Genomic DNA, 15,391 nt, shown 5'->3' on the forward strand with positions numbered 1-15,391 from the left:
GCTCAGGAAAATAAAGCAGGGCAAGGAACAGCACACAGAACTAAACTGCAGCTTAAATATATAAAGGAAAGACTGTGGGAGTGCTGAATACAAACTGTATGGAATAGGAGTTAAAGGGGAATCCTGAAGAGTTTATGTTGAGAAGGATGCTTGAAATTATACTGTGTTTGTAATGTATGGGCAGAGGCCACAGTGTATAGTGTAAACCCTTACTAGGGTGAACTTGGAAACAGCTTGGTGTGAAATTTATTTCTTCTGTTTGCTTTTTCTTTTTTTTTCTTTTTTTATTGTGTTTCTCTGTACTTTATGGACATGTCTGGGGGATTTTAAAGTGGTAAAGATGTAATGATAAAGAGACAGTGACATAAGGGGAGTTGTTTTCTATAGGGACTGCATAAGTATTCAATTGATAACACTTTTAGTACTAAGTATATAAGACTGAGCTAATAGCTATTATTTCTGACCTTCCCTGGACTGGACGAGAAACAGATAAGGGCAATAGGTTTAAGTAATAGTGGAAATTAGGGGATTCATTTATCTGTTGAAATTTTACAACGGACGGAGGGGTCTGCATTCTAGGTCGCCCTAATCCAAGGCAGTGAACAGCCATTCATAAAAGAGTATAATATAACATTAAAAGATGAACTAGGGAGGATAGACAACAAAAGCCTGATTAAACTTTTTGTTATAATTAACAGGGCATACCCATATAGACAAATCTTGATCGTTGTAGGATATTTTGAGAAAAGGTCGTTCTTAAGAGCCAATTTGGAAAATAAGAGTTTAAGCAGAAGATATAGATACTAGCTGCAGGAGATAAGAAGATAAACGGGTGGTAATATAGACATAAGTAATCAGAACATAGACATCTTATACCCAAAGTGACCTGTACAAAACACTTTATACTCTTTGAAGAGTAATAACAGGAATTTTTTTTTTTTTTTTTTTTTCTCTCTCGCCCTTACGAGGGAAGTAGAGAGCCCTTTAGAGTAAAGCACAGAGGGGGAGTATTGCAAAATACTTAGGCACCACAGGAAATTACACACATATATATATATTAATTGCATGGAGAGATATATCTCTAAAATAAGTTAATATCACCCACCATGACATCCAGAAATAGGAATCAGGATAAGAAAAGTAATAAAAGTAATCCAGATACACAGGATGGGCTAGACGAAAGCACTTCACAGAGCACAAATAATGAAGACCTAATTAGGCAACTCAATGCACTTTTTACACCAAAATTTGATTTAATTCAAAGTAGTATAAGTGACCTTTCTAACGAGGTCAAACATTTCGCAGCTAGGATCACACACATGGAGCAGAGGGTTTCGGATATTGAGGATAGGGAGATACAAAGAGACCAACTGACCCAAAGCATGTCAACCCAAGTAGAAGCAATTAAGGCAAAATTAGAAGATCTTGAAAACCGTAATAGACGGAATAATATTAGGGTCATTGGCCTAACTGAAGGGATTCGGGACGGAGAGCTCAAAGAGTTTGCAGAGGGAGAACTAGTACATCTACTTAAAATTGATAAAAAAGAACCTTTAATAAGGGTAGAAAGAATTCACAGAACAGGCCCACCTAGGAAGGCAGCAAATGGGGAACATATCAACAGACCAGTCATCATGAAAGTATTAGACTTCCAAGATAAAATTAAGATATTCAATGCATATAGAAAATTAAACAATGAGCTAGTGTATGAAGGGAAAAAATTATTATTATTTAATGATTTCTCGATAGAAACTTCTAATAAAAGGAGGATGATGGCCCCACTATGCTCAAAACTCATACAAGCAGGATGGAAAGCCAGAATGCTGTACCCAGCCAGAATAAATATACAAACCAAGGAGGAAAACAAATTAATGGTAGATGAAGCAGAAGTCAGAGCTTTTTTAGAAGATAATAAAACCACGGATAAACTACAGGAAGATGGAGGGTACCCCTAAAAGGTTATGTAAGCATTTGGCCCAACAAAGTGTTTATTTTATGAGGATGTTTTTATGTCTTTTATGTAGAAAATCTCGATTAAAAAATGCTGAATTTGAGTTACTACCCAGCTCCAGCCCCAAGTGGGTTAAAGGGATTATAAATTTAAAGATAGATTTAGGTATTATTGTGGAAATAGGTAGATTAAAATGTCTCTTAAAATTATATCATGGAACATAGGGGGAATTACCTCACCTATTAAAAGGAAGGCCATATTGAATCATGCAAGGAAACTTGGAGCGCAAATAGTTTTTTTGCAAGAAACACATCTAAAAAAAGGAGGAGGCAACTAAACTTAAGGGAGGATGGATAAAGGAAGTCATTTTCACCCCATGTAGCAAAAGGAAAAAAGGTGTAGCAATTTTATTTAGCAAAACACTAGAATATACGATTAATAAAACTATTTTAGACCCAGATGAAAGGTTTATTATTCTCTCAATCAAAATTAAGGATAAGGAATTTACTCTATGTAATATATATGGCCCTAATAACGAGGATCTAGGGTTTTGGAGAAAGATAAGGTACCAATTGATTACATATGCAGAGAAATCACTGATAGTGGGCGGGGATTTTAATCTCACACCTAATTTACTCCTAGATAGGCAAAAAGAGCTTGGAATACAAAATCCCAAAAAGACGAGAATTAAAGGTAGCATGCAGGCTAGAAGGAAAAGGGAAAGTAACATAGTTAAAAGTCTGAAAAAGGACCTGAATATACATGACATATGGAGAATATATAATCCAGACGGTAGGCAATTTACGTGCCTTTCCAGGTCAACACACGCATTATCAAGAATAGATCTATTCTTAGTCTCAGATAGTCTGATTAATGCAATTCAGGAAGCTAGAATTGAGCAGATTACTATATCTGATCACGCTCCCATAAGTATCAATTTTAATGCAACCCACCAAAGCAGCCAGGAAGGTTCATTTTCCCAAAATTCCTTGCAAATAATCTTAAATTTATAAATTTTCTAAAAGAAAAATGGAGAGAGTATGACAGATTTAATAATAATTATTGGAATAAAATGAATATTTTTTGGAACACTGCCAAAGCAGTGCTAAGGGGAGAGGTTATTTCTTTTGTAATCAAACTGAAAAGGAAACTGAAAAGGAAACTAAAACTTAAGAAGCAACAAGTAAATAAGACTAATGCCTACACAAGTTTTTTGGGTAATAGAACTAAGGATAATTGGGAGAAATATATTAGGGCAAAGCAGATCAGGGACGAGTTTATCATGGAGAACGAAGTTAAAGAGGATATGAAGAAAGGTGCTAAATTTTACAGATTTGGTAACAGAGCAGGCAGATTTTTGGCACAAATAGTTAGCAATCAAAAGAAACCTACATTTATCACTAAATTAAAAGTGGGTGATAGGGAGATAAATAATTTAAAAGAGATACAAGAAACATTTTATGAATATTTTGCTAAACTATACGCACCGTTTCCTATAGATGAAGGGGTAAAAAAACAATTCTGGGAAACAATAGAGGTACCAAAAGTCTCTTCAGAGCAGTTAGATAAATTAAATGAAAATATCTCAGAAGAGGAGGTTATGCAAACAATTAAAAACTTAGCTAATAACAAGGCCGCTGGCCCTGATGGACTACCCTCTGAATTTTATAAAATACTAGCAGAAGAAATTACGCCCACTCTAACACTTATGCTGAATAAATTCTGGTCAGGAGATCTTATACCACCTAAGGAGTTCAATGAATCTACAATAATTATTATACCAAAACCGGGTAAAGATCCGAAACTATTAGAATCATATAGACCAATTTCTCTCTTGAATATTGATTATAAAATAATAACAAGCATTTTAGCTAAAAGACTACAGCCAATACTAGAAGGGATAGTCCATCAGGACCAGACGGGCTTTATGAAAGGCCGCACATCTAATATAAACCTGAGGAAACTATATCTAACAATAGCAGACGTATGGTACCAAAAGAAATACAATAAGGAAATAAGGGAAACAGATTTAGCGGTAATATCGCTAGACGCACATAAAGCGTTTGATTCTATAGTGTGGGATCACATATTCACAACATTAAGGAAATTTGGTTTTAATGGAAGTAGTTATAGTATGATTGAACTGCTTTACAAGGAATCACAGGCGGCCATAGTTATAAATAAAAATAAAACACTATGTTTCCCACTTCTGAGAGGGACACGTCAGGGATGCCCCCTTTCCCCTTTAATCTTCAATTTAGTCATGGAACCATTGCTTAAAACACGGATACCAGGTATAAATATTCAGAAGGAAGAGATTAAAATCGCAGCTTACGCAGATGACTTACTGATTTTTACTAAACAATCGGCAAAAAAATTTTAATTTTATGTCACTTAGTAGAGCAATTCGGACTAATATCCGGATACAAAATTAATAAAAATAAATCAGAAGTGTTATGGATACACAAGAATAAAGATTCAGATAATCAAACTTTTAAAGAAGTAAAACACTCATTGTTATATCTCGGACTAAAATTCTCGGAGGATCCAGAAGAATTATATAAACTTAATGTGAAAGAAGCAGTTAGGAAATTCTCAGATACTCTGAAGAAGTGGGAAACCTTGCCCTTATCTCTCTATGGTAAAATTAATTTAGTTAAAATGATAGCACTACCTCGACTGCTTTATATTTTTCAAAATATTCCTTTGCTATTGAAAAATTCAGAAAAGAAGGAAATAAATTCAGCTATTGGATCATTTGTTTGGGGAAAAAAGAAAATAAGATTAAGTCATAGGAAACTGACACTACCAAAAAAGTCATTGGGGATGGCCCTCCCGGATATAGGGCTATATAATCTTGTGACAACAGGAAAAATAGCGATTGACTGGCTGTTAAATATAGGTCATTTCACCATACTAGGGATTGAAAAACAATTAGCTAAACCTCTTTACTTGGAAAATTTACTACATTTGGAAATTAAAAAACTTCCTCTTTATTTTAGAAGAGTAGATGTATTAAAAGATTCAATAATAGCATGGCATAAAATTTGTAATAAACTAGGGCTGAAATTTGCAGTTTCTAAATTTCTAGCAATTAAGGGAAACCAAGAGTTCCAATTGGGTTTTTTAACAGAGGTGGGGTCAAAATGGGAGGAACACGGACTAATTAATGTGACACAAGTAATAAACAGGGAACAATCTAGTCCTAAGGTCATAGATTTTGAGATGGCCCAATCGCAATTTCAGTGCAGGAAGGAACATTATTACGCATATATTCAATTAAGAGACTATTGTCAGAAACTTATAAGAATACACGAGAAAGACTGGGAATACCCAGCTTTACTGCCAGTCTTTAACGCATATAAAAATAAAAAAAAATCCATCTCACTCTTATATGGCATTCTAAATCAAATAGGTTATGAGGAACAAATAGGCAAACTCACAGCAAAATGGCAGGATATATATTTCCCGAATCTAACATCGGAGACCATTCTTAAAAGCACTGAAATGGCAGATAGAGCTACATTAGCAATGTCCCTCCGTGAACAACATATAAAAGTGATATGGATGACTTATATAACGCCAGAAGTATTGAATAAATGGGGAAAAGGACACAATAAATATAAATATGAGAAATGTAGAAAGGAAAATGCCAACTTAATGCACTGTCTATGGGAGTGCCCTAAACTACAAAGAGTCTGGAGAATGGTAGAATTTTGGGCTAATAAAATTTGTAATAGCCAAGTGTCACTGCAAGCAGAACATATTTTTTTTAAATTTAAGAAATAAGAAGCCACACACTGCAAAATATGTTTTTTTAATGTTAATTTTATTAAGCAGAAACTTAATTTTGAAAGGGTGGAAGGAGGGAAGAGCACCTTCACTTAGAACAGTAAAAAACACAGTGTGGAAACAGTTTATGATTGAGCAAAATGACATTTGGTTTAATGTGGAAGTAAATGTTAGCCGATTTTTTGAAAAGTGGAAGTCTTGGATTAAGGCTCAGGATACAGATACTCAAAAGGAACTTATTTCAAGATTTGAAAATACTGTGTACATAATGGAAAGTAGACTTAGAGGAGAGTGGTTATGAGTTAGGTGGGAATGACTATAGGGTAATGGTGGTATTAAAATAGGTTTTTTTTTTTTCGTTTTTTTTTCTTTTCTGTCTTTTTGGAAGTTATGTAAATAACAATATAAATGTATGGGACTGTATGTTTTCTGACTTCTGTCAAGCTACAAGCCTGTTTGGAGTATGGTAAAATACTAATAAAAACGATTTAAAAAAAAAAAAAAAAAAAGAACCATTCACAAAAGATATATGCTCCGTGTTGTATGTGATTAAAGAAATGGAACGTAAATAACACATCGGCTATGTAAGAAGTGACTAAAACTTAGCACAGATAACATATAACAATATACGAACTGTAGCTAGGTGTTTCTGAGAAAAGCAGATTATGTCGTAATTGATAGAGGTACCAAAAAAAACAAAAACAAAAAAAACAACCACAACAGTAAAGACACTTACAAAAATAGAATAACAACAAGCCCCTTTCCCAAAGGATATGTGTCACATGCAAGCAGGCATGACGGAGTTAGTTTGATATCAGGCCGTGTTCCATCTGGCCTCTCAGTGTTGCTGGAAAAGGAGCGCTGTGGTGGATGTGGATATCGGAGAGGTGCATTAGCAGCTAACCAGATGGTCACCTGTAGCAATGCTGCATCGAAAATTTGCCTGGTGCCCTGTTTTCCTGTTAGTGAGGTAAGGATCGTGTCAGTCAATAAAATGGAGACGACAGTGAACTATGCAGGTCCAGCTGTGTACTCGGCAGTGTGATGGGCTAAACAAACATCCCCCACGTCCTGAGTTAAAACAGCCGAATCTAGAAAGAGAAGTGTTGAGTCCGCAGTGTTAGTATTCGGTTGCAGCTGGGTGAGAGGTATCTTATGCGGGTCCAGTGTGGGAAGGCAAGTTCCACGTGGATTACTGTTAAGTAAAGTGACCTCCAGGGAAGAAAAGAGTGGATTCCTTCTATCTGCTGGTAATTCCCGGACAGCTTCTCTGTCAAGGGAGATGCAGATGGCATGGAAGAAAGATGATGTGAAGGAAATTAAGAAATGTTTTCTCCGGAGCAACAAAAGCTTGCATCCATCTTCTAGAGCCGCCCACCGGAAGTTCCTTGATTATGGAATTTTAATGGATTTTCGTTCTTATCAACATTCAATTGTCCAAAACTAATGTCCACAGGATCTTCGTTCTACCAAGAGAAATGTGCTTTCACCACATTCGCCCATCCCTAGCATAGAGTAATTGGGCTCACTTTAATTTTATTCTTGTGCCCGAGGGAGCAGATCAGAATCAGGCTAATATATTGTTTAGTAAAGGAATACTTTTTATAATTTAATGACCATGTGAAATTAACAAGTGGATCCTTAGTAAGTAAATATGAAAATTAGTCTTATCTGCTATCCTTACCGACTGGATGAATAAGAAATGTAATGATTATCTTAAGGTGGAAAAAAAATGTAATAAGCTGTACTAACTGTCACAATACCCTCACAAGTAGAAAGACACATTTTATTTACAAAATTGAAAAATAAGATTATCTGCTGAGTTCACTGACACATCAGAGCATTTGGTTTGTGGAGCCAGGTGAGACCAAGCACAATGAGGATAAAGAAAAATCCATTCTACATGGTCGGGTTACAGAGACAAACTGATGCAGAAGTAAAACAATACTCCAAATCTATCAAAGCATGAAATAAGGAAAAAATTAATTTCATGAACTTGGGAAAACAGTACATTATAGCAAAATTGTGTCCACAAATGGTACGTGGTTCCACAATAAACTGAGGTGCAGATATTCTCACTACAATGGGTTAACAAAGTAACTGACATGCATATAAAGGAGGCTGGTTGCAAAGCATCTAGTGAAAACACTGGATTGGGCAGAAAGAATACTAATGATTGGCACAACACACAATATAATATTCCCGAGCATACTTCTGGACTTTGATATGTATGTTAAAAAGTCTTTGACAAATAGGATGCAGGTGTTTATGAGATGTTGATGAGGAATCCCCTCCTTTTTGTCTATTATTCTGATTTCTGGTGCAATCTTTGCTGCTACCCTGCAGTAATGTTTATCTTGTTGGCGTGCATTTTATGCAGGATTCAGAGCTGTGGTTTATTTTGTGATTCAGACAGAGCAAACAATTTTTTGAAAGTTTCCAATTTACTTCCATTATCAAAATGTCTTTGTTCCCATGATATTCTTTGTTGAAGAAATACCTAGGTAGGAAACACTACATGGCAGGAAATAGTGCTGCCATCTAGTGCTTTTGCAAACAGATAACATCCTTGCAAAACTGCTGCCATATAGTGTTCCAGAAATGACCCGGCTCCTAACCTTATGGCCCTGCTTTTCAACAAAAGATACCAAGAGAACAAAGAAAAACTAATAATAGAAGTAAATCGGAAAGTGGTTTAAAAAAAGCGCATGCTCTAGCTGAATCATGAGAGATAAAATCTTGGGTTTCATGTCCCTTTCAGCTATGGGGCATGTATTAACTGATGTGTATTTAGGTGACATAGTGCAGTGTGCCTCTTATACATTTAGTCTAAGCCTTGTTCGGGTGTTACATACCTACATCATTGTCATTGATAGGGACATTGCACTCTTACATTTCCTACTGCTTAATGTGTTCCCAATAGTCCATTTTACTTATTGGGGTGTATTTAATGGTTTGCAAACCTTCATTTTGTTATTTGAAACAGTGGTTTTTGCCTTTTGAAACCACCACCACCTATATTAAAAATATGAATATAGGTGTATTCTCTGTAGAATAGTTATGTAAATGGGAGACAATAGCACTAATAAACTTTCCAGTGGAGACACAGCATAGATATATTTTTGTATCTAGTTTTGTTCAGCAAACCCCACCAGCTATAATTAGAAATTCAATACCTTACTATTGTGTGTTCAAACAGAGATAACATGAGCAGGTCTGCTTTACATGCAGGCTCAGCCCATTTATATGGACATGTCCTTGAGAATAAAAAGGTAATGGTTTTAATAACTTAGACCAATAAACATTATGGAATAAATTCCCATAAATATCCCAAAGTAATAAAAAAAATTCTAGTACTTTGCCCCGTTAACAGACAGAATTTTGTGTATAAATAAATATATTAATTTTTTTTTTTATATAAACTGGGTACTGGCTGACACCATTTGGAGGTGGGAGAGTGCCGTTTAGAAGGGATCACGGAGGTGTGAGGGTATGGGGGCATCCTACACTGCAGAAAATAAAGATATATAATAATTAATTTAAAAAATAAAAGCCCTAAAACTTCATATGGGCAAACTGTTTAGGAGGGATCAGGGAGGTGTCAGGTGGGAGGGTTAATACCTACATTACAATACTATTACCCTTACCAGCTAATAAATTAACCCCTTTGCTTCAAAAATGTGATGCACAGCTTCAATAAGCAGCATTCTAATTACCAAAAAACAATGGCAACGCATGTCTGATATTCTGAACAAAGGGGATCCTAGAGAAGCTTTTACAACCATTTGTGTTAGGACTGCACAAGCGGTATACAAATAATTTCAGTGAGAAACCCAAACAAAAGTTAACTATTTTTTTATATTATCACATTTGGCAGCGTAATGGGGCATTAAATATAACAAAATGGGCCTAGATCAATACCTTGGGTTGTCTACTGACAAAAAAAATATAGTTTTGAAAGGTGAATCTAAAAAAACAAAGCTCTATTTCTGTTTAAATGGAGCGATAGCAAAAATGCTAAACATTCTCTGGTATTTTGGCCAAGTTTTTCTCTGAAACTCCCGGTAGTGAAGGGGTTAACTACATAATAGGGTTCACTGACCACTTGTATGACATTTGATGGTTATCTTTCCATTTGTACTGTGTGTTATTAATTTATTGTTTAAGCCTTTTCTTTGGAGTGTGTGCTTCATTTGCACGCTCATTTTATTTTTTAAACGCTATGTTCTTAGGTTTTAATGGGGGGCTTGCAGAATGGTAATGTAAGTCAACACACACACACAAACAAATGACTGGTATTTCGGCACTTATGCTGCAAGATATTTCTCCTCTGTGAAAGTGAGCTAAGAGAGACTGCTCCATGAATGGCACTAGCCTTACAAACAGGCAAGAAAGCTTTTTCAGCTCATTCTCAGTTAAGTGCGTTTCTTTATTTACTTTTTTCTTTTTGGAGTAAAGAAGAATGGGTATCCAACCTTTTTAAATTATATCCATGCTGCAGACCCAGTGAGCAATTATTAGACATTCTATCAATCAAAACACAATAAATACTTGTATATAAACATACATCAAATGAGCAACTAGTTAGAAGCACAAAATGACCACAAACCTACATCTGCAAAACATAAAGTGGATAACCAAAGGGAGGGGGAGAACTATTTTGTGAGGTACTGGAGGAAGAAGAGTAATGTAAGAAGGGATAATGAAAGGCCAGATAAATAGCACAAGGGGATCTAATTGAGGTACTTAGGGCTCGATTTATCAAAGCCCCTACGGCTGCAAGTTCTCACTAAGAACCTGCTCGCCATATTTAACAAGCAGCGGTCCTATCCTCTTCGCCACCTCTAAGGTGGCGAAATTCAATCTCCACAATCTAGTCCGACCGAGGAGATTGACAGCTCCTACCCGTGTGTGATTGGCTGTGCGCGGGCAGGGAGCGGGATTGCACACAAAATAACGCTCATGTGCAATGGTAATTTCCTCCAGGGAAATTCGCCCCACCAGAGGCAAGCTGAGGCGTACAGGGGCGTGCATATGCGCCCCTGTCCGCCTCAGCTTTGATAAACCAAGCCCTTAATGCACATGCTGGACAGACATAGCATATGCATATTTATCCATAAGATTGCAATACCTGCTTAACATGCAGTGAAGAAACAGATCTGACATTGCTTTACAAATGAAAGTAATAAATGATACTCTACCTGAACTACATATTCAATGCTGGAGAACTGAGGCAGGAGTTCAGCAGGCTGATTCATTTCTGAGATGCCAGCATATGTGGGAGGAAACTAAAAAATAATAAAATATATTGTGCATGTCTTATTTTTCAATTCGGCAATGGAAGAAACCTGAAATCATACTATAAATGTGCGTGTCATTAAAGTTTGTACATGTGCTCTGATAAAAGGTATACATTTTCACTGCCCGATTATAAGTAAATTAGTCAATTTTTTAAACATGCCTTTAAAAAGGGACATTAAGCACTTTGAGATGGTAATATAAAATAATAAAGCATATATATATATATATATATATATATATATATATATATATATATATATAGTCTGTAATACACTTTCATGATTTATTTTGTCCCCTTTTCCTGTAATTTCATTCTGAAATTGTTTCTCAGTTCCTGTTATAAATAAAAGTGCAGAACACTGTTATATTCCACACAGCCATTGGCTGCACACTCTAGTGACCTATTTATAAAACTGTTCCTAATTGGCTACAGCAGAGAAGTTACAACATGGCAGCTCCCATTGTTTTATAGACACTAAAACTTTACACTTATTTTGTCAATATTTAAGAAGCTAATGAAAATGTTAAAAACAAATCTTCATGTTATTCTCAGACTGATCTTTTATTTGAATGCATCATTCATCATCATATATTTAGCATTTTCTAGTAGAATGAGCTGTAATTCTCGGAGGCGGGCTTTACCCGACTCCAAATAAGCTTGATGAATCAAAAGCTTTAACCACGAATCCAAAGAAACGGTAGAAGCCTTCTGACCTTTCCTGGAACCAGAAAAGATAACAAATAGACTGGAAGTCTTCCTGAAATCTTTAGTGGCTTCAACATAATATTTCAGAGCTCTCACCACATCCAAAGAATGTAAAGATCTCTCCAAAGAATTCTTAGGATTAGGACACAAAGAAGGGTCAACAATTTCTCTATTAATGTTGTTAGAATTCACAACCTTAGGTAAGATTTTAAATGAAGTCCACAAAACTACCTTATCCTGATGAAAAATCAGAAAAGGAGACTCACAAGAAAGAGCAGATAATTCAGAAACTCTTCTAGCAGAAGAGATGGCCAAAAGGAACAACACTTTCCAAGAAAGTAGTTTAACCCCTTAAGGACCAGCGACGTACCCTGTATGTCGCTGGCCTTTTTTGGGACTTGATTGTTTTATAGCGCGGTCTTGCCACCAGCGTTGAGACTGCTCTATTCCACAAAGCCTGCTAGAGGGAGTGCATTAATAGTGTGTTCTTGCTAGACTTGTGCTATTATGTCCTGAAAAAACCCTTAATGACCAGTGACATACAGGGTACATTGTGGTCATTAAGGGGTTAATGTCCAAATAATGCATAGGCTCAAATAGAGGAGCCTGTAAAGCCTTCAAAACCAAATTAAGACTCCAAGGAGGAGAGATTGATTTAATGACAGGCTTGATACGAACCAAAGCCTGTACAAAACAATGAATATCAGGAAGTTTAGCAATTTTCCTGTGGAATAAAACAGAAAGAGCAGAGATTTGTCCTTTCAAGGAACTTGCAGACAAACCTTTATCCAAACCATTTTGAAGAAACTGTAAAATTCTAGGAATTCTAAAAGAATGCCAAGAGAATTTATGAGAACACCATGAAATGTAAGTCTTCCAAACTCGATAATAAATCTTTCTAGAAACAGATTTACGAGCCTGCAACATTGTATTAATCACTGAGTCAGAGAAACCTCTATGACTAAGTACTAAGCGTTCAATTTCCATACCTTCAAATTTAATGATTTGAGATCCTGATGGAAAAACAGACCTTGAGATAGAAGGTCTGGTCTTAATGGAAGTGGCCAAGGTTGGCAACTGGAAATCCGAACAAGATCCGCATACCAAAACCTGCGAGACCATGCTGGAGCGACCAGCAGCACAAACGATTGCTCCATGATGATCTTGGAGATCACTCTTGGAAGAACTAGAGGCAGGGAAATATAAGCAGGTTGATAACACCACGGAAGTGTCAATGCATCCACTGCTTCCGCCTGAGGATCCCTGGACCTGGACAGGTACCTGGGAAGTTTTTTGTATAGATGAGATGCCATCAGATCTATTTCTGGAAGCCCCCACATCTGAACAATTTGAGAAAACACTCAAATCTGGGTGGAGAGACCATTTTCCCGGATGTAAAGTCTGACGACTGAGATAATCCGCTTCCAGTTGTCTATACCTGGGATATGAACCGCAGAAATTAGACAGAAGCTGGATTCCGCCCAAACAAGTATCTGAGATACTTCTTTCATAGCTTGAGGACTGCGAGTCCCACCCTGATTGACATATGCCACAGTTGTGATATTGTCTGTCTGAAAACAAATGAATGGTTCTCTCTTCAACAGAGGCCAAAACTGAAGGGCCCTGAGAATTGCACAGAGTTCCAAAATATTGATTGGTAATCTCGCCTCTTGAGATTTCCGAGCCCCTTGTGCTGTCAGAGATCCCCAAACAGCTCCCCAACCTGAAAGACTTGCATCTGTTGTGATCACAGTCCAGGTTGGAGGAACGAAAGAGGCCCCTAGAATTATACGATAGTGATCTAACCACCAAGTCAGAGAAAGTCGAACATTGGGATTTAAGGATATTAATTGTATTGTGATATCCTTGTATAATCCCTGCACCATTGGTTCAGCATACAAAGCTGGAGAGGTCTCATATGAAAACGAGCAAAGGGGATCGTGTCCGATGCTGCAGTCCTGAGACCTAAAACTTCCATGCACATAGCTACTGAAGGGAATGACTGAGACTGAAGGTTCCGACAGGCTGCAACCAATTTCAAACGTCTCTTGTCTGTTAGAGACAAAGTCATGTACATTGAATCTATCTGTAAACCTAAAAAGGTTACCTTTGTCTGAGGAATCAAAGAACTTTTTGGTAAATTGATCCTCCAACCATGTCTTTGAAGAAACAATACTAGTTGATTTGTGTGAGATTCTGCAGAACGTAAAGACTGACCGAGTACCAAGATATTGTCCAAATAAGGAAACACTGCAATACCCCGCTCTCTGATTACAGAAAGTAGGGCACCGAGAACCTTTGAAAAGATTCTTGGAGCCGTCGCTAGGCCAAAAGGAAGAGCAACAAATTGGTAATGCTTGTCTAGAAAAGAGAATCTCAGGAACTGATAGTGATCTGGATGAATCGGAATATGAAGATATGCATCCTGTGGACATATAATACCCTTGCTAAACAAAAGGCAGAATAGTCCTTATAGTCACCATCTTGAAAGTTGGTATTCTTACATATCGATTCAAAATCTTTAGATCCAAAACTGGTCTGAATGAATTTTCTTTCTTTGGGACAATGAATAGATTTGAATAAAACCCCAGACCCTGAAACGGAACCGGCATGATTACCCCTGATAACTCCAGGTCTGAAACACACTTAAGGAAAGCCTGAGCCTTTACTGGGTTCGCTGGAATGCGTGAGAAAAAAATCTTCTCACAAGCAGTCTTACTCTGAATCCTATTCTGTTCCCCTGAGAGACAATACTCTGAATCCAATGATTTTGGACCGAATTGATCCAAACATCTTTGAAAAATTTTAATCTGCCCCCTACCAGCTGAGCTGGAATGAGGGCCGCACCTTCATGCAGACTTGGGGGCTGGCTTTTGATCTCTTAAATGGCTTGGATTTATTCCAATTTGAGGAAGGCTTCCAATTGGAAACAGATTCCTTTGAAGAAGGATTAGATTTCTGTTCCTTATTATGTTGAAAGGAACGAAAGCGGTTAGAAGCTTTAGATTTACCCTTAGGTCTTTTATCCTGAGGCAAAAAACTCCCTTCCCCCCCCAGTGACAGTTGAAATTATTGAATCCAACTGAGAACCAAATAATTTATTACCTTGGAAAGAAAGAAAGAGATAGCAATCTGGACTTAGAAGTCACATCAGCATTCCAAGATTTGAGCCACAAAGCTCTTCTAGCAAAAATAGCTAAAGACATATCTAACATCAATTTTGATGATATCAAAAATTGCACCACAAATGAAATTATTAGCATGTTGAATCAACTTAACAATGCTAGACAAATCATGATCTGATATTTGTTGTGCTAAAGTTTCCAAGCAAAAAGTTGAAGCAGCTGCAAGATCAGCCAAAGAAATTGCAGGCCTAAGAAGATGACCTGAATATAAATCAGCCTTCCTTAGATAAGATTCAAGTTTCCTATCTAAAGGATCTTGAAAAGAAGTACTATCTTCCGTAGGAATAGTAGTACGTTTAGCAAGAGTAGAGATAGCCCCATCAACTTTGGGGATCTTTTCCCAAAACTCCAATCTAACTGCAGACAAAGGATACAATTTTTTAAACCTTGAAGAAGGAATAAAAGTACCACCAGGCTTATTCCATTCTTTAGAAATCATATCAGAAATAGCATCAG

General features: G+C 36.7%; 1 protein-coding gene across 1 annotated transcript in view; it reads right to left on the bottom strand.

The window, feature by feature from the left end:
• SEC23A (SEC23 homolog A, COPII coat complex component) overlaps positions 1-15,391 on the bottom strand; it is a 480,777-nt gene that overhangs the window by 459,677 nt on the left and 5,709 nt on the right. The window contains exon 4 of the mRNA XM_053697910.1: positions 10,945-11,031. Within this exon, the coding sequence (XP_053553885.1) occupies positions 10,945-11,031 (87 nt within the window). The remainder of the gene's footprint in view (positions 1-10,944; positions 11,032-15,391) is intronic.

The sequence above is a fragment of the Bombina bombina genome, chromosome 1, assembly GCF_027579735.1.
Source record: "Bombina bombina isolate aBomBom1 chromosome 1, aBomBom1.pri, whole genome shotgun sequence".
NCBI classification, from domain to species: domain Eukaryota; kingdom Metazoa; phylum Chordata; class Amphibia; order Anura; family Bombinatoridae; genus Bombina; species Bombina bombina.